This window comes from Stegostoma tigrinum, chromosome 21 (genome assembly GCF_030684315.1).
Source record: "Stegostoma tigrinum isolate sSteTig4 chromosome 21, sSteTig4.hap1, whole genome shotgun sequence".
NCBI classification, from domain to species: Eukaryota; Metazoa; Chordata; class Chondrichthyes; order Orectolobiformes; family Stegostomatidae; genus Stegostoma; species Stegostoma tigrinum.
Genome location: NC_081374.1, coordinates 11,556,238 through 11,577,304, shown reverse-complemented (window position 1 = coordinate 11,577,304; position 21,067 = coordinate 11,556,238). Strand labels below are relative to the sequence as shown.

Genomic DNA, 21,067 nt, shown 5'->3' with positions numbered 1-21,067 from the left:
CTAAGAAACATTCTGTTCTCGATAACACTAACCAAACATCTACAGCTTTTGATAACACAGAATTTACTAGGCTAACACAGATAATGAGCACGTTACATATTTGGAAACACTGTAATCCAAACAATATTTGACATTGTAATGACTAATGATACAGATAAACAGTCATTCCCATTTCAGATTAATACATAGAACATAGAACAGTAAGACAGTACAGGCCCTTCGGCCCATGATGTTGCGCCACCCTGTTATCCTACCAAGATCAAACTACCCTGCATACACTTCATTTTACTATCCTCCGTGGGCCTATCCCAGAGTTGCTTAAAAGTCTCTAAAGTATCTGACTCCACTACCACTGCCGGCAGCGCATTCCACACACCCACCACTCTCTGTGTGAAGAACCTACCTCTGATATCTTCCCTAACCTTCCTCCAATCACCTTAAAATTATCCAGCCTCATAATAGTCATTTCCACCCTGGGAAAAAGACTCTGAGTATCCACTCTATCTATGCCTTTCATCGTCTTGTAAACCTCTATCAAGTCACCCCTCATCCTTATTCGCTCCAATGAGAAAAACCCAGCTCCTCAACCTTTACTCATAAGGCCTACCCTCCAGTCCAGGCAGCATCCTGCTAAATCTCCTCTGCACCCTCTCTAAAGCTCCCACATCCTTCCTATAATGAGGTGACCAGAACTGAACACAATATTCCAAATGTGGTCTAACCAGATGTTTATAAAGCTGCAGCATAACCTAACGGCTCTTAAACTCAATTCCCCTGCCAATGAAAGTCAACACACCATAGACCTTCTTTATAACCCTATCAACTTGGGTCACAACTTTGAGGGATCGATGGACATGGACCCCAAAATCCCTCTGTTCCTCCACATTGCCAAGAATCCTGCCATTAACCCTGTATTCTGCATTCAAATTTGAACTTCGAACTGAATCACCTCACACTTTTCTGGGTTGAATTCCATTTGCCACTTATGTGCCCAGCTCTGCGTCCTGTCAATGTCTCATTGCAACCTACAGCAGCCCTCCATGCTGCCTACAACTCCACCAACCTTCGTGTCACCTGCAAACTTACTAACCCACCCTTCCACTTCCTCATCCACGTTATTTATAAAGATCACAAAGAGCAGAGATCTCAGGACAGATCCCTGCGGAACACCACTGAACCGATTACCAAGTTCCAGGCCGAGTACTTTCCGTCAACTATCTCCCTCTGTCTTCTATTGGACAGTCAGATTTATATCCAGACAGACAAATTTCCTTGAATCCCATGTCTCCTTATTTTCTGAATGAGCCTACCATGTGGAATCTTATCAAATACCTTGCTAAAATCCATATACACTGCATCCACTGCCCTACCTTCATCGATGTGTTTTATCACATCCTCAAAGAATGCAATAAGGCTTGTGAGGTATGACCTTCCCCTCACAAAGCCATGCTGACAATTTCTAATCAGACTGTGCTTTTTCAAATAATCATAAATACTATCTCTCAGGATCCTCTCCAATAATTTGCCCACCACAGAAGTAAGACTGACCAGTCTGTAATTTCCAGGATTATCCCTATTCCTTTTCCTGAATAAGGGAATGACATTTGTCGCTCTCCAGTACTATTCCAGTGGACAGTGAGGATGCAAAGATTTTTGCCAATGGGGCAGCAATCTCTACCCTCACTTCCCATATAACCTTGGGTATATCCCGACTGGCCCGGGGACTTTTAATACATTTTAAGTAGCAGCAAATTCAGAAGATGTGGCACCAGGAACTCTACATTGGACAGTCTTTGGAAGATAATAAAGATAGCCAGCATTGTAGTTTAAAAAAATATTCTTGGGGTATGAGCAAGGCCAGCATTTATGCCTTCCCTAATTACCCTCTATAATTGAATGACTTGCTATTTCATCCACACTTAACTTGGTAAAGGACAGAAGTCATATAATGGTCAGACTTAGTAAGGATAGTTTGTTTCCTTCATTCAAGGGCACAAGTAAACCAAATTTTTTTATGATAACAATATCAGTAATCCATGCTGACCTCTACTGATCCAAACTCCTTCCTGTGAGATTTTGCTTGTGAACTGTATTCACTTTTTCAACAGCTCTCCTGGGATTTGTGTTCATGCCACCTGGTGATGCCACACTTTTAACTGCATGGAAGCAACTGCTTCTTTCTAGTTTAGGAATGTGTTTACTGCTTCTCTCCCATAATGTCTGGGAATAGTTTTAGTATTAACAGCGGATCATATTACTGTGACAGGCCCTGTAGAGTATTTACATATTTTAGTGGAGAACTATTTATCATTCATCACATTATTAAATAGTTTTGGCTTAGGGTCCATGACTTCTTGATGTAAAAATGGCTGTGGATGTGTGAAAGTGTGAGAAAATATGAAGCAACATCAATAATTCAGCCAGAATATCACCATCAAAAATTACCACATTATAATTAGCATGAGCTAATGTTTTAACAGTATTTAGTTGAAATATTTATTTTCCAAAATAACCTTTTCTTCTATTTTTCTGGAATGCTCTTGTTTTGAAATGCTACCAGTTAAGTACATTTCAATCCTTCAAGTATATTTCAAGCTTTGCTCTGAGGGCTGTTCTGAAGACTGGAGCGTTTAGCCATACAGAGGGATTGTGGTCTTGTTAGAGGTGAAGTCTTCAGGTGAAGCATTAAATTCAGGCCCAGCCTTTCTGCTTAAGTGAAAAGTAAAGATCCTAAGGCACTACACAAAAAAGCAAAAGACCTACAGATGCTGCGTAACAAAAACAAAATCAAAAATTTATGAAAATACTCAGTTCTGAAGAAGTGTCACTGGGCCCGAAACTGTCCTTCTCTCCACAGATGCTTCCAGACTTGCTGGGTTTTCCAGCAATTTCTGATTTTGTTCCTAAGGCATTGCTTGATAAAGAGCAGGGAGCATAGTCCAACATTCGGGTATCAGACACCACCAAAAAGAGACTAACTATTGCCATCTTGTTACAGCCTGTGGGATTATTATAACTATAACTACTCTGTTATACCAAGTGGCCAATTTAAGACTGAGATGAGGAGCAATTTCTTCTTTTCGAGAGTTGTGAGAACTCCTTGCCAGAGAGAGTAGTTGGGCCAGAGTTGTATATATTTAAGGCTGAAAGAGATAGATTCTTGAACAATAGCAGAATCTGGAGTTATGAGGAAATGGCAAGAAAGTGGACATGAAGAAAGTTGGGTCAGCCATGATCCTGTTGAATGATGGAATAGGCCTGAAGGTCAAATGGCCTACTCCTGTTCCCATTTCTTACAGTCTGCATTATTATATCATGAACAAAATGACTGCCATGTTCATCAACATTACAACAGTCGTTTCTCTTTCCAAGATTGCTGTAGTTGTACAAGAAATGCTTAGAGATGTTTTTAGAAAAGCACAACTTACACATTGGTCTCATCGAACGGCAAGGCAGGCTCAAGGGACTGAATACCCTGTTAATTATTGTCTGTCCTATAGCAAATATCTATATGTAATTGTTCAAAAGTATGAATTATTTGTAGTTACTAACATATTCAAACCTTCATGAAGTTTATATGCAAATAAATGCAGGATGGTTAGCTGGCTCAAATTTGTTAATGAGATCTAAAATTAGATGACTCCTAAGTGAGAAATTTAATTAAGAAATGGAACATTAATCATGAAATTCTTGCATTTATGCATATTAATTTTATTTACTGCCTCTCAGCCCATTTCACTCACTATTGTTCTGGACCAGACCAAACCCCGTCAAAATGTATGGAGAAAATAGCCTAGACCTGAACTTTTTCTTATTTCATAGGTAAATGTCTGGCTTTGTGTTCAGATGCAATTCAGTTGGTCAAACTACCAGTTTTGAATCCAAACACAATTTATTCATACACTATAGTTAAAAAAACAACAAAAGAACAAATTTGGAATAACAACTCTATTGGAAAACTTAACAGAGTAATACATTATTTAACTGTCAAATAGTAGCTGTTTCCAATATAGTAACATCCCATAAACGCATCTTTTATCAAAGTCACAACAATGCATTGGCAATTATGTCCTCTTATCTGACTATGCGTATAATTATCAAATTAAATAGCTGCATTAATAAACTCCATCTAAATAGCCTGGAATTTTTAATCCTTAAAATTTTCTAAAAGTTTGAATGATCAGTATATACAATTGTTGCGGACACATTATGGGCAATATAAATGTTGAAATGTTGCAACCCCTCTAAGCTCAAGGTGTCCTTCTCAATCATGGAATATTTCTGATGATGAGTGTTCAATTTTCTAGACAAGTATCCAGTAGGTCTTTCGATCTTCTTGTCATCTCCTTGTAAGAGTACAGCACTTGTATTGATAGTCACCTTGAACAGCCTTGCATAATTAGGTGTAACTAATACTGGGGCAGTGGTTAACACAGCTGTCAAGCTGTCTTATGCCTTCTGTTGAAATTCAGCACATTTCTCTGAACCAAAAGTATCCACTATGACCTCCACCTGTTCTTGCTTTTTTTCAACCATCTGATTAAACTTTGTCTCTGATAAATTGAACTTCAACATCTTTGTCTTTATTCTTTGATTTCTCCTCCTGTTTCAGCTGGTGGCTTTGTGACCTTGTTACCACACAGTCAGGAAAAATCCCAGAATATATTTGCTGTATTACCTTAGTTGCCTGATTTTCCACTGGCCTTTCAGCCACAGTAGGCATCACTCCCAACTGTGATCCAGTTATATCATTACCAAACATAAATTGTATTCCTGGAGCTGAGAGTTTCTCCAGGTCTCCCACCACCACTTCTTCACTTTTCACTGGACACTCAACCTCACTTTATATAATGGAACACTGCTCTTCTCACCATGAGACCATTGGAAAGAATTCTGAGGGATCGGATTTATGACTATTTGGAAAAGCATTGCGTGATTAAAGGGAGCCTGCATGGCTGTGTGAGGGGCAGGTCATGCCTTACAAATCTTATTGAGTTCTTTGAGAAAGTCACGAGACAGGTTGTTGAGGGTCAAGCAGTGGATGTGGTGTACATGGACTTCAGCAAGGCATTTGATAAGGTTCCCCATGGCAGCCTCATTCATAAAGTCAGGAGGTATGGGATACAGGGTGATCTGGCTGTCTGGGTTCAGAATTGGTTGGCTGACAGGAGGCAGACAGTGGTTGTAGATGGTAAATATTCTGCCTGGAGGTCAGTGTGAGTGGTGTCCCGCAGGGCTCTGTTCTTGGGCCTCTGCTCTTTGTAGTTTTTATAAATGACTTGAATGAGGAGGTTGCGGGGTGGGTTAGTATGTTTGCTGATGACACAAATGTTGGAGGTGCCATTGATAGTATCGAGGGCTATTGCAGGCTTCAGTGAGACGTTGACAGAATGCAGAGCTGGGCTGAGAAATGGCAGATGGAGTTCAACCTGGATAAATGGGAAGTGACACATTTTGGAAAGTCGAACTTAAATGCTGAGTACACGATTAAAGGCAGGATTCTCAGCAGTGTGGAGGAACAGCAGGATCTTGGTGTTCAAGTGCATAGCTCCCTCAAAGTTGCCACCCAAGTAGATAAGGTTGTTAAGAAAGTATATGGTGTTTTGGCAGGGGGATTGAGTTAAAGAGCCGCGAGGTTATGCTGCAGCTCTACAAAACCCTGGTGAGACCACACTTGGAATATTGTGTCCAGTTCTGGTTGCCCTATTATAGGAAAGATGTGGAGGCTTTGGAGAGGGTGCAAAGGAGGTTCACCAGGATGCTGCCTGGACTGGAGGGCTTGTCTTACAAGGAGAGGTTGACTGAGCTCGGGCTTTTCTCTCTGGAGAGAAGGAGGAAGAGAGGTGACCTGATCGAGGTGTACAAGGTAATGAGAGGCATGGATAGAGTCAATAGCCAGAGACTTTTTCCCAGGGCAGGATTGATTGCCACGAGGGGTCATAGTTTTAAGGTGTTAAGAGGAAGGTACAGAGGAGACATCAGAGGGAGGTTCTTCACCCAGAGAGTTGTGAGCGCATGGAATACTTTGCCAGTGGAAGTTGTGGAAGCAGAGTCATTAGTGACATTTAAGTGACTGCTGGACATGCACATGGACAGCAGTGAATTGAGGGGAAGGTAGGCTAGGTTATTTTATTTTTGGATTAGGATTATTCCACAGCACAACATCATGGGCCGAAGGGCCTGTACTGTGCTGTACTTTTCTATGTTCTATGCTCTATGAATTCCAAATATTAATGCTTCTTTCTGACAATACTCCTTCTGAATTATATGTCTCCTCATCTCTCACCATCAAAGATTGATTTGCTCCAATATCTTTTAAAATCTTAATTTCTTTACCCACTCCTCCTGGCACACAAGAGTAAACATAACCCACGCAAGTAAATTCTTTAACAAGATCTGGCACTTTCTTCTCAACCAATCCTGGACCAGGTTGTACATTCTTTTGCAGCTTTTTAACTCCCACTGTGCTTTCCTTTATCACTTCAACAAAACTCACTGGCTTGTCCTGTTTGTTCACATCTTCCCAATACTTTTTCCAAACCACCAACACTATGACTTCATGTGGCCTACTTTATTACAGTGAAAACCACTGAGCTTAAAACTGCTCTTTCACCCTTAAAGGATTTCCTTTTTAGTTGTGGTAACCTATCTTTACTATCTTCAATGAGAACTCCATTTCCCTTCCTACCTGAGGATTTCTCTTTTCCCCAATTTCTATCCCTCACAGATTGAAATTGGTGTTGGAAGCCAAACTTTGATTTACGAACCAACTCATAAACATCTGCCATTTCTGCTGCTAATCTCACAGTCTTAACTCTCTGTTCTTCCACATGATTTCTTACTATTTCAGGAAATGAATTTTTTAACTCCCCCAAGGTAACTGTCTCTCTAAGAGCGCCATATGTCTTAAATATTTCAAATGCCATTATCAACCTATCAAAATTACTTTGTTTGATTCTTTCAAACTCAACATAAATTTGACCAGTTTCCCTTCTTAGATTCTTAAAACGCTGTCTGTAGGTTCCTGGTGCTAGCTCATATGCACTTGAGATGGCTTTTTACACCTCCTCATGCTTCCTAAATGCATCCTCGGATTGTAATGTAAATACCTCACCAGATGAACCTACCAACTTTGTGTTGATCAACAATATCTATACAGTCACTGGTCATTTCTTCTGTTTAGTCATTTTCTTTAATTAAATGAAAATGTCTGCTGCATCATTCTCATCTGACTTTGGCAATGCTTGGACATATTTAAACAGATCCCCACCAGGCCTTTGGAAACAATGGAATTGCCCTCCATCACAGCCCTCATCACTACTCCTACCTTCCACCTCTACCTCTGCCATTTTAAGTCAAGTTTGAGTTTTCAGTTTCAATCTCTGAAGTTCAAAAACTCTTTCTTTCTCCTTTTCTTCTGCTAAGGCCTTCCTTTGCTTTGCTTTTTGATCTGCTTTAAATCATGACTCAAACTTTCTTTCTTTTTGTCTTCAATTGAATTTTAGCCATTTTCAAAGATGGCATTCCTGAAATTGTAAACACTGTGCAATTGCCACAATTATCTCCCCCTTCCTCATAGACTCAGACAACCCCAACTCCAGCTTGTTCGCCAATTCCAATAGCTTTGTCTTGCTCACTTTCTTTAAAACTCCTGAAGTGACTTCTTCCGCACTCAGGAAACTCTTAGTGGCTGAAAAAGTCATTATTAAAAAAGGCACACTGTATTTAAACCAACGGAATTCTACACCCATAAAGAGAACACCAACACACACTACTCACTGCCCTTGAGTCCAATAATCCTAAACCCCACCAAGAATTAGAGACTTTGATCACAACAAGAGCCCCTACTTTGTTATGGACCAGAACAAATCCCCTGAAAATACATTAAAAACTTAGCCTAGACCCTAACATTTTCTTATTTAAAGACAAGTGCCAGGCATTGTGTTTCAGGCGTAATTTGATTGGTTAAACTTCCAGTGTTGAAGCCAAACACACTTTATTCATACACCATCATTAAAAGACAACAAAAGAAAAAGAATTTGGAATAACAACTCAATTCAAAAATTTAACAAATTATATGCTATTTAATTACTAAACAGTAGTAGTTTCCAATACAGTAAGATCTCATAAACACACCCTTGGCAAAGGCAAATTCAGTAAAATAGATTGTCTCCGTTGTAATTCTAGCAAAAGGAAGAGAATTCCCCAGCTTTTGTTTGTAATAGAGAGAGGAAAAATAGCTTTCACATCCAGCTTCAAGACCCCAGCAGAAACTGCTACTGAAAACTAAAACCGAAAACCCTGGTTCTGTGGGAGTTTAACATTACCTATTCAGGCTGCTTGTATTGTTCCAACATTAAAAAAAAACAAGGCCTCACAAACGGTTTATATTATTGGCTCAATGCATTTCTTACAGCCTTTCTTCAAAAAATGGACAAAATACTCCAAAAGTATCACACGATACATCATGTCTCACACACTATCTCAAAATGTTAGCTTCTGATGGAATTTCTCCAAATTATAATTGAATTAATGAGTTCAGTTAGTCAGAATCTATGCATAAGCATAAGACAACAACATCAAAATGTCACATTCTGCCTTTGTCTCATGGTTATCCTGCCACTTTGGAGTACCTGCAAATCTATAATGAAGAAAATAGGTTCCCCCCCTTGTGAAAGAACCACAAGGCCAAGACAATGGAATTATTGTGCATAGAGACTCCAGAGCAGAAACTGCCTGCAATGAGGTACCTAGAATGTCAGTCTTAGATATAACAGAATGGATGTTATCAATCGTGGGAGAAGAAATATTTGGTTACCAACAGCTGGATAAGTAGAGCTGAGGCTGCTAATAACTGGCAGCCTCACTTACTGATCTGAAGGCTATTGTACTTTTGGATGGATATTGTAAATAAGTTAGTGACAAACAACAGATGGAATTTAGTGCAAACATATTAACTGGTGCGCTAAAAGCAGTGATTGGAAAGAACTTGTATTTATATAGCACCTGATCCTCATGGGGTCTTAAACAACAACATTTTGATACGGGCATCAGCCAGAAATCAGTGATATTTATCTCATTTGAAACAACAAGTTGTGCTGCTTCAGGTCCCACTTCAGCACCTTGAGAACCAAATCTAAGCTAGCACTCCAGCGCAGTCCTGAGGGAGTGTTGTATGTTAAACCATGTCTCAGTCAATCCCCTTGGGTATATCTAAAATACCCTGTGGCCTTCTTCTAAAGATTACTAATATTTATCACGCAACCAGCTGAGTATACTATGCACAGAATATCCGGCTATTATTTCCTGGATGCTTTTGGGATCGTGCTGTGTACAAAAGCACACTCAATGTCCAACAATGACAACACTCCAACTGGCACTTTGTACATGCTGAAGTTACAAAGGATATTCTATTAACACAGGGTTTCCTTAGCCCAGTCTTTACCAAAAATGCATGGTGTTTTCTTTTTTGAGTTTAATTCTTTCCTTCTTTCCAGTATTTGAATGGATCTACAATGTATATTGATGAAACAAGTGCTCTCAAGATTGTGGTATATTTAATTGCAGTGATTGTAAATATTATCGGATGCCCTTTTATAAGACTAAACAGTATAGGCCACTGGTAAAATGTGCAGTTAAAATTGCAAATGGATATTGACACAAATGCCAATATGTATGTAATTTACTTATCACATATTTGTTCAACTTCTTTTAAAAGCTCCATTTAGGTATTTATCTGGCAAATTCTTAATTTCAAACTTGTTGACAGAAAATCTGCAGAACTAATTTACTATTGTATAATTAAAGTGAGCTATTTACAGAAATAGAAAGGTTTAATCTTTATCTTTGTTTCCCCTTTTAAACCTGTGTCCCAGCTGCATTACCGAGAAGCAAAAGCTTTACAGTCCTGGCCTCCTTCTCCGCATCTTCCAGCAGTTTCTTTTCCAGTTGTTTTGACCTTTTGGCTGATTCCTTGTCTTCTGCACTTGCTCCACTCCCCATCTGTGAAACTTCTGCTATTGCTGCAGCAGTTGTAGACGAATAAAAAAAGTTAATTTGCTGTGAATGATTGTGCTGGACTTGGCCTCCAGAGCACGGAGACAATTAGTCACTTAACACAGACACCCATGCACTCTTGGATTTTGTCATCTCTCTTCCATCCTAATCACATTTCTTCTAGCTTAATCTGTCTGTTGGGATTATAGAATTTGATCAACCACATGAATGAAAAAGTCCAATTACAACCAAGGACGCAGAAAGGTCATAAATTGGACATGTGATGTAGTCAAGTTTTCAAATTCACAGTGAATGAAAAGTAGTTGAAAGATAATGACACATAGGGAAAGATTCTTAATCCAACTTTATTCATCATTTTCCCCAGTGCAGGATCAGTGGTTCTAGGATTTAATTGAGAATCTGTTACATATAATTGTTGTTGCTTGTGTGAGGAAGCTTCTATCCATCCTGATATGATCTTGAACTGGTATGTGCCCATGGCCCCAATGAGTTGATTTAAATTAATTATTCAGGATTTGATAAAAACAATCTGTACAGCCATGCTAATAGCTGTGTGAGCAAAATATTTAACATAATTAGTTAAGCTCATTTATTCTGAACGTCAGGGCTGAACATTCATATGAGAGGACCTGTTCTCTGCAAACAAGAGAAACATGTTCAAACCTGCCTTTTTCTGAAATCTACTCCATTGGGTGGCACTGTGATGAGCATCTGATATAGAGTTCATTGTTGGTGAACTGCGCAGCGAGGGACATGGTCAAGTCATGAGGGGTAAGGGTAAGGGTTGAGATAGGCCTGGGTTAAGGGTTAGGGAAGATGGAAGGATTGAGGTGGGTTTAGCAGTAGGTGTAGGGTTAGGGATAGAAGTAAGAGTATGTGTGGGGGTAGGAGTAGGCATGAGTTTTGACGTAGGGTGGGGCGGAAGTAAAGGTGCAGGTAGGTATCAGGTGAGGTTCAATGTAGGGGTTGGATGTGGCCAGCAGTGAGAGGTGGGAGTGAGGAAGGTGAATATAGCCCACAGCGAGGGGTAGAGTTGGGATGCCATCAGGAGAGGTGACGCATTCTGTGGAGTAACCGATGGGGGACGGGGCAGGAAGAAAGCTCTGATGTGAGGGTGTGACATGTGCAGGGAGTGGGTAACCATCTTCACCTTTTCCCATTGCCCTTGAGTTACAGTTCATCCTAAAAAATTCTGCAGGGGTACTAACTACTGACTATTTTTGAACCAGGTCTCGCAGATGTTTTATATGCTACTGAGTGTGAATAGAGAACCCCTACTGAAATCATTGCCCTTGGGGTCTGTCGATGGATTTTATTGATCTGAAGGCTCCTTCTGAGAAGAAGCAGACAGGAGCTTTAAATAATCCCAATGGCCTTCCTTTCCCATCCCACTGTAATTGACATGCTGCTCTCAGAGCAATTGTAAAATGTAGACTAACAATCTTCAACTTTCATCATCTGATGTTAACATCAAGATTTTCATGACTAAAATGGTGACAGGAAGGAAGAAAATTAGACCTAGAATAGCTCCAGTGATCCCCCAAGGCAATTTTGGGAAACCAATGTGGAATAAACAGAACTATTTGAGCTGAAATAACCATTTTTTACCTCTTGATATGAGGAACAGTCAATTGTACCAGGCATTAGGGAACTTGCATCTCTTGTCTCAATTTACACTTCTGTGAGAGATCCACTTGAAAGGGTTGCCTGCAAATTTTTGGCTTGGAAAAATAATGGAGCCAGACTCAGGGATACATGAGTGAACCATAATGGTGGCAGAGCAGCCGGATGAGTGAAGGAAAACTTAAGCAATAACAGCAAGGTCTAAAAGACCCACCTTCTCCTTGCATTTCCTCCTGGCTTCATTAAGAACTCAAAAATATCTACTAATCGGCATTTTGCCTCCAGCAGGGCATCTCTACTTGATCAGAGGTTTGCGGGTTCAAGTCCCACTGCAGGTCTTACATTATGTCAGAAGTCATACAACTCCAACTTTATTTGAAATCACAAGCTTTCAAGCATTGCCCCTTCGTCAGGTGAAATCTCCTGGCCTTGCCCTCCAATTCCAACCCAGACACCTCCACATCATGGCTTACATAATGTCGACTGATATTGTGCCTTTTTTGGAGATACAGTACTGTTTTTGGATGAGACAATTTGTTCAAACGAATTTCAATGCTCTGGGAAAAGGAGCAATGGAGTCCTCCCACCTTTTAGTCAACACCCATCTCACAACCAGAACCCACAAATCAATTCTCCTGAAAACATGTCTCCAGTGAACTTCAATATTTACACAGGAACTGTGGAACCTAGACTCCTCACCAGGTGATTTATTATGGAAATGTTACTGACCAACTGCATCTAACAGAGCCACCAAAAGTAATCGGCCAATTATTTCATTTCAGTTTCTGGACTGTGCACAAATTAATTGGCAACCACTGAAAGAAATTAATTGCCTTTGAGCTGTTCTGAATGGTGTGAAATAAATTCAGGCCTATTCTTCCAAGAAATGGGTGAGAGGAAGTGGCACATCTTATGCTAGTTGTGTCCTTTCTAATTATTTGTGTAAATGGAATGTGCAGCCAGCAGCAAAACTGAACACCTCAGCTGTAACCTGGACCACTGAACAGTGACTGAACATGAACAACAATAGTTAGTAGGCAAAAGTACAGGGGAAGCCTCTAAAGAACCCTTTCAAACAGCTACCAAAATGGATTAAGATTCCCAATTCTGCATTCACTGCCTCCGCTGTCAACCCTCTCATTCCACCCTCCATCTAAATGTTCTTACTTCTTTCTCTAAGTCCTGAGCACAATTACTGCATGGGTGACTACCTTAGGTAAGATCAAAGACCCAGTTTCGTCATTGTAATCTTGTAAAGAGCTCAGTACAGAGCAGATTAATGTGCCAGGAAAAGCAAAGCCAAGTCAATTAAACTTAACGACATTTAACAGTCTAATGGAGGGAACCTGATTACAGAGTTACATTTTTTTGAAAGCTTTAGGGGATTTTGTGCTCTTGACAGCTGTCAAATACAATCACTGGTGCCATCAACATTAGCTGGCAGCAGTCAAAGCTGTCCCCCTTCAGAGTATTTCATTCTTCTCTTCCCCGCAAATCAATTCTCCTGAAAACTCGTCTCCAGTGAACTTCAATATTTAGACAGGAACTATGGAACCTAGACTCCTGACTAGGTGGTTTATTATGGAAATGTTGCTGACCAACTGCATCTGACAATTGCTCAAGAGGAAGGCCGAAACTGTCAAAGGATTTGAAAAGACAGTGAACAACATTCAATCTTGAGGCATTGCTTAATTAGAAGCAATGTCAAGTCTGGGTAGATTGCAGATAATAAAAATTTACAAGCCTCTTTGGCCATGTCTATTGCTTCATTACAGATTTGGAAGTGGGCCTAAAGGAATCTGAAATCCACCTGGCCTTTCCCCGTCCAGCAGGGCATGTGGGAGAATGACAACCAGTGAAGTGTGGGTGGGTCGCTTTGCTCTTGCTCAGTCAACATGAAGACAGGTTTAATGATGGGAATTCCCACCTCTGAATCACAGACTGAAGGGTGGGAATTAATACCCCAGGGACCTCAGCAGTTTAAGAATGAAAGGGAAGGAAATGAACACAATAGGTATCAATAGAGAAATGGTTTTGGATAAACAAATGGGGTTAAAGTTCCTGACTTTAAGGTGTTTCATCCTAGGATTTTAAAGGGAGTGTTCACAGAGATGACGGATGCACGAGTAGAAATGTTCCAAGAATTCTGAGATACTGGAAAAGCCCCAGAGCATTAGAAAGTTGTTGATGTAACACTTTTATCTTTACACAAGGAGACAAAAAGTATTAGAGATAACAAGATGCGGAGCTGGATGAACACAGCAGGCCAAGCAGCATCAGAGGAGCAGGAAAGCTGATGTTTCAGGCCTAGACCCTTATTTGTACTAGTATTAGTTAAGCTAGTTAGCTTAACATCCATTATTGGGAAAATGTTACAGTTTATTTGTTGTCACCATCATCATGGACACTCACTTGTGATTGGGTATGATTGTCCACCCAGGAAATTCCATGTCACAGGTCATGGTTCTGTTCGCTTGTGTGTGGCTGATGAATCTGATTCTACAGCCCCATCTCCAACCATACATTTGACAGATAAGTCCAGTTCCCGGAAATGGTCCTCTGTCTTGAGATTGTTAGCATTCCTTTCTCTGGCTCCCTTTCCATACTTCCTCTTGCTGCCGAGTATTCTAGAGGAATTGTGTCCCCTCACACAGGAGTTTCCTCCAACTCAGTTTCTTCGCCAGAGAAAGGGCAGGGCCTATCAAGTATTTTAAAGGGAATTTGTGCACGGAGCCTAAAGAAATAGGAGAGGTCCTTAATGAATACTTTTCTTCGGTATTCACAATTGAGGGGGATCTAGTTGCAAAGGAGGACAGTTTGAAATGGTCCCAAAGGCTAGAGGATGTCAATGTTAGCAAGGAAGATGTTCTAGGAATTTTGAGGGACTTGAAGATAGAAAAGTCCCCTGGGCCTGATGGGATTTATCCAAGGGTTCTATGGGAAGTGAGGGAAGAGATCGCAGGGCCTTTGGCAATGATCATTTTATCCTCACTGTCCACAGGTATAGTGCTGGAAGACTGGAGAGAGGCAAACATCATTCCCTTGTTCAATAAAGCGAATGGGGATAACCCCAGAAATTACTGGCCAGTTAGTCTTAATTCAGTGGTGAGCAAATTATTGGAAAAGGCTGTGAGAGATAGGATTTGTGATCACTTGGATAGGCACAGTTTGATTTGTGATAGTCAGCATTTTTGCTCTGGGTTTGTGAGGGGTAGATAATGGCTCACAAACCTTAGTGAATTCTTTGAAGAGGTGTCCAAACATATGGATGAAGGTAGAACAGTGGATGTGGTATACATGGATTTAAGTAAGGTGTTTGATAAGGTTCCCCATGATAGGCTCATGCAGAAAGTAAGGAAGCGTGGGACAGGGGAAAATATAGCAGATTGGATTCAGAATTGGCTGACCCTTAGAAGACAAAGGGTGGTAGTTGATGGAAAATATTCAACACGGTGCTCAGTTACGAGTGGTGTACCACAAGGATCTGTCCTGGGTCCTCTTCTATTTGTGATTTTGGTAAATGATTTGGATGTAGGGTTGGAAGGGTGGATTAGTAAGTTCGCGGATGATACAAAGGTGGGTCGAGTTGTGGGTCATGCAGAGGGCTTTCCTAGGTGGCTAAGGGACATTGATAGGATGCAGAGCTGGGCTCAGAAGTGGCAGCTGGACTTTAACCCTGAAAAGTATGAGGTGATTCATTTTGGAAGGACAAATTTGAAAGCAGAATATAAGGTTAACAGAAAGATTCTTGGCAGTGTGGAGAAGCAGTGGGATCTTGGAGTTCATGTTCACAGTTCCCTGAAAGCTGATACCCAGGGGAATAGGGCTGTTAAGACAGCATATGGTTTGTTAGTTTTCATTAGAGAGTTTGAGTTCAAGAGCCGTGAAGTTATGCTCCAGCTATATAAAATCCTGGTTCGGCCACGTCTGGAGTATTGTGTCGAATTCTGGTTGCCTCATCACAGAAAAGAAGTGGAAGCTTTGAAAAAGGTGCAGAGAAGATTTACCAGGATGTTGCCTGGAATGGAGGGAAGGTCTTATGAGGAAAGGTTGAGAGAGCTAGGCTTTTCTCTTTAGAATGATGAAGCATGAGAGGTGACTTAATAGATGTGTACAAAATGATCAGACGTATAGATAGAGTAGGCAGCCAGAGACGTTTTCCTAGGGTTGAGGTAGCTATTACGAGGGGGCATAGTTTTAAAGTGAGTCCAGGTAGATATAGGGGAGACATCAGAGGTAGGTTCTTTACTCAGAGAGGGGTAGGGGCATAGAAATCATTGCTGGAGAGGGTAGAAGCCTCATTAGGGGCATTTGCGTGGCTGTCAGATAGGCATAAGGATGATAGTATAAGGTGGGGTGGAGGTTAGATAGACCTTAGGTTTAGGGTAAAAGTTCAGCACAACATCATGGGCCAAAGGGCCTGTACTGTGCTGTGCTGCTTTATGTTCTATGTTCTGAATGAGACATCTATGTTACATCCTCCTCTCATTTAAGGGCCTTAGGTAAAGAAAATCTGCTTTGGTGTCCTATGTTTGTGGCCAGTGCAGTGGATTTGGCATCAGATGATCATAATTTTCATCCTGGTGCTGTTCGCTGCTTCAAGGGCACTGATGTTAGCACACCTGCCTTTGCACCTGATGTGGAGAATCTATCTCCAAGTTTGTAAATTTCTGCTGGAATCCCATCTACTCCAGCAGATTTTCTATTCTTCATGTGTCTAACGGAGGCTGCAACTGCTGCAACACTCGCTGGCAGCCTTAGATCATCTTTGATGGAGAGTTGGAATTTCCCCAACCATGTCCTCATTGATGATTGTATCGTAGCTTTTTGAAGTGATCTTTCCATTGGAGGCTGATATTTTCTTTATCTCTTAAAAGAGTGCTGTTCTTACTCTGTAATCGTTTGAGGGCCAAGAGTGTTGAGTCTGTACATTATTTTGGTGGCGCTGAAGAAACCCCAGGTGCCATGCACATCAGCAAGGAGTTACAGCTCCTTAGCTTTCTCTGGTGGTTCTTGGTTTCCTTAGTTCTTTGTAACTCTGCTTTTGCTTTTTGACAATTCTTCTCTTTACCACGCTGGTGATGTCATTCTGCCAGGCATGGAGATCTTTGCTCTTCTTGTCATGGAAATCTTGGATCATGTGTTCATTCTCGTCAAACCAGTCTCACTGTTTCCTGGTCTTGTGGCCAATGGTTTCTTGACAGCATGAGATGACTGCTATCTTCAGATCTTTCCAGATCTTACCCCCACTCCATTCACACGAAGCCTTTGGAGATTTTGGTGAGGACATTGTTGGAAGTTCGCTATTCTGTTTGTCTCAACGTTGAGCTTTTCTCTGATCTGTTTCTTTGACTTTGGTGGCATTTAGTGGACATTGAGGAATGGATGAGCAGAAGGTCTGCCCGGTAGTTGTCTGCACTGGCTATTACTTTGGTAATGAGGACTTCCTTTAGGCCTCAGGATTGGATGATGACATAATTGATTAATGCTAGCACCTTGACCTCCAAGAAATCTTTAACTTGTCATTTGTGGTGGAACAGTGTGTTGGTGATGATCAGCTGGTGTTTCATATGTTTGGCGAGCAAGAGAATCCCACTGGGGTTGCAATTCCTGACTGCCTTTTTGATCATTCCTTTCCGGATTTGGGGATTCTTTCCAACGCTGTATTGCAGTCTCCAAGGATAATTATTTTGTTTTTCTTAGGGATATTGGTGATTATTGTGTTCAGGGTGGAGTAGAAGCTTTCTTTGGACACATCTACGGATTGAGGGTTAGTGCACAGGCACTCATTACCATTGCCTGCTGGTTCTTGGCAATTTAGATATGACCAGTCATGAGGCAATCAGTGAGGCCAACAAGGAGATCTGAGAGTTGGTTGATGAGTTTGTCCTTGATAGTGAATCCAATTCCATGCATCCTGGGTTGATCCTCAGGTTTCCATCTCCAGAAGAAGGTGGAACCATCATTTTCTTCACTTAGCTGCCCTTAACCTACTCTTTGAGTCTCCTGCAGGGCTGCAAAATCAATGTTGAAGTGTCTAAGTTCATGGGCAACAGGGGCAGTTCTTCATTCCAGTCTATTATTGTGCTTATTGCCCATGAGGGTTTGGATATTTCAGGTTCTGAGATTGAATTGGTCTTTAGTTTCCAGATCGCAGGTAGATGAGCTCACTGGGTATGATACAGACTATTTTTAAGGCACGTTTTCTGGGTCCTTCCCCCTTTAGGCAAGCAAACTGATCTTGATGAGTGATGCTCAGTCATGAAGATAGCAGCCGAAACATTCTACTGTTACTACTCCAAAAGTGAAGAGACTGAGTCAAACTCCACCAGCTATGTGTAAGTACAAAGCTAGGGACTTCCAGACCTCACAATCCTGTCCCCATCGCCTCTCACCGCATGACTTGTGTTTTTTGTGCGTGTGCGTGAGCGTGTTTGCACACACAATTGGTGATAGGGAGTTGGATTCTTCTAGGTAAGAAACTTTGTGCAGTACATTTCATAGAATCCATACAGTGTAGAAGCAGTCCTTTTAGCCCAACAAGTCCACACTGACCATCCACACCGACCATCCACACCCATCCCCCTATAACCCATCTAGTCTACACATCCCTGAACACTACAGGCAATTCAGCCGGGCTAATCCACCCTTACCTGCACATCTTTTTCTTTTAATGCAGGAATGTCGTTGCACAGCAGCAGACACGTGGTCTGTGACAGAGGTAGATCCAGTTCCAGTCGCAAGGAAACCTCAGTGTCTGGGGTTCTTCTGATTGCTGTGGCCTCGATCCACTGTCAGAGCCATTGATATCACACAAATACCTTCTGCTGTTCAGGACTTGTTTTGGATTGGGCTTTTTCTGGTTCCTTCCCCTCTGACCTTACCATCATAGATGGCCCTGCCAGGAGTTGAGAACTCCTGTGTCATTTCCAGGATCAATGGAACACTCAAGCCTCTCCAGCACAGCAAGGTGGCAATCCAAGGAAAGGCTAGAATCTATTATAAAGGATGTAATAGCAGAGTACTTAATGTACGTAATATGGTCAAGCAGCAGCAGCATAGCTTCATGAGGATAAATTATTCCTGATAAATTTATCACACAGTTCTCTGAAGAAGTACAAGCAGAATAGATAAAGGAGACTAAGTAGATGTAACATATTTGGATGTGGAAATGGCATTCAATAAGTGACCCCCTCTAACGCTGCTTTAAAAGGGGCCATCTCGTTGGTGGCAGCATATTATTATAGGTACAGGATTGTCTAACTGTCTAATAGAAGACAGAGTGTCGACATGAGGAAGGCATTTTCAAGATAGCCACCTGTATCTGGTTGAGTGAGCAAATGTGAGGTTTTGCACTTTGGAAAAAAGAATACAGGCATGGACTATTTTCTAAATGGTGAGAAAATTCGTAAAACAAAAGTACAAAGGGATCTGGGAGTGTTGGTCCAGGATTCTCTAAAAGTTAACTAGCAGATAGAGTCCGTGATTAAGAAAGCCATTTTAATGTTGTGGTTTATCTCAAGAGGGTTGGAATATAAAAGCAGCAATGTGCTTGAGACTTTATAAAGCTCTAGTTAGGCCCCATTTCGAATACTGGGTCCAATTTTGGGCCCCACACCTCAGGAAGGACATACTAGCCCTGCAGCGTGTCCAGCGGAGCTTCACACGGATGATTCCTGGAATGGTAGGTTTAAAGTACGATGAACGGCTAAGGATCCTGGGATTGTATTCATTAGAGTTTAGAAGGTTGAGGGGAGATCGAATAGAAACTTACAAGATAATGTCCGGCTTAGAAGGGGTGGATGCTGGGAAGTTGTTTCCGTTAGGCGGGGAGACTAAGACCCATGGGCACAGCCTTAGAATTAGAGGGGGTAAATTTAAAACGGAAATGAGATGACATTTCTTCAGCCAGAGAGTGGCGGGCTAGTGGAATTCATTGCCACGGAGTGCAGTGGAGGCCGGGACATTACATGCCTTCAAGGCAGAGATCGACAAATTCTTGATCTCACAAGGAATCAAGGTCTACGGGGAGAGTGCAGGGAAGTGGTGTTGAAATGCCCATCAGCCATGATTTAAATGGCAGAGTGGACTTGATGGGCCGAACAGCCTTACTTCCACTCCCATCTCTTATGGTCTTATGGAGTGCACCAGGAATCAGTGTAGGACTGCAAATATTTATAAATTAATACCATGGATCATGGAAGTGAAAATATGAAGTGCTTGAGTAGACTTGTAGCTCGCGGATTGTGGATGTTGTGGTTGGTTTGCTCGCCAAGCAACCCAGCAGGGTAATGAAACGTCTGCAAAGTAACAAACCAGCTCCACAAGCGAAACAACCACAGGAAGTGAATATACTATTACCAAGTTTGCACATGACACAAAAATAGAGAGGAAGGCAAGCAGTGGAGATGACACAAAGAGTCTACAAATAGATACAGAGATAACAAGGTGTAGAGCTGGAGGAACACAGCAGGCCAAGCAGCATCTCAGGAGCACAAAAGCTGACGTTTCGGGCCTAGGCCCTTCATCAGAGAGGGGGATGGGGGGAGGGAACTGGAATAAATAGGGAGAGGGGGGAGGCGGACCGAAGATGGAGAGAAAAGAAGATAGGTGGAGAGGAGAGTATAGGTGGGGAGGTAGGGAGGGGATAGGTCAGTCCAGGGAAGACAGACAGGTCAAGGAGGTGGGATGAGGTTAGTAGGTAGGAAATGGAGGTCCAGCTTGAGGTGGGAGGAAGGGATGGGTGAGAGGAAGAACAGGTTAGGGAGGCAGAGACAGGCTGGGCTGGTTTTGGGATGCAGTGGGTGGAGGGGAAGAGCTGGGCTGGTTGTGTGATGCAGTGGGGAGAGGGGACGAACTGGGCTGGTTTTGGGATGCGGTAGGGGAAGGGGAGATTTTGAAGCTGGTGAAGTCCACATTGATACCATTGGGCTACAGGGTTCCCAAGCGGAATAGGAGTTGCTGTTTCTGCAACCTTCGGGTGGCATCATTGTGGCACTGCAGGAGGCCCATGATGGACATGTCATCTAAAGAATGGGAGGGGGAGTGGAAATGGTTTGCGACTCTGACATACAGGTATAATCAATTTAATCCTATCCAGAAAAATCAAAGGAAATATCTCCAGAACATCACCATCTCAAATAGGAACCATAATAAATAACAATGATTACCCACAAGGGGGAGACAGATCCTTTAAAATAATAATGCGTACAATATCAGACGATGAACAAGAGGATATAGTGAATCAGAACCACAAATATGGGTAGATAAGCAAAGGCTAAAAGTCTAGGCACAATTTCAAAAACTAATATAATAAAATGTGAGGCTGGATGAACACAGCAGGCCCAGCAGCATGCCAGGAGCACAAAAGCTGACGTTTCGGGCCTAGACCCTTCATCACCTCTCTGATGAAGGGTCTAGGCCCGAA

At 41.7% G+C, this 21,067-nt stretch overlaps 1 protein-coding gene across 2 annotated transcripts in view; it reads right to left on the bottom strand.

Annotated features, from left to right (window-relative positions):
• LOC125462875 (guanine nucleotide-binding protein G(t) subunit alpha-2) overlaps positions 1 to 20,406 on the bottom strand; it is a 66,115-nt gene extending 45,709 nt beyond the window's left edge. The window contains exon 1 of one of the 2 annotated variants that reach the window (XM_059653347.1): positions 9,885 to 20,406. In XM_059653347.1, the coding sequence (XP_059509330.1) occupies positions 9,885 to 10,002 (118 nt within the window). In that variant the 5' untranslated portion in view covers positions 10,003 to 20,406. The remainder of the gene's footprint in view (positions 1 to 9,884) is intronic. The other variant, XM_048553331.2, reaches the window with a different exon arrangement.
• Positions 20,407 to 21,067: the final 661 nt, after the last annotated feature.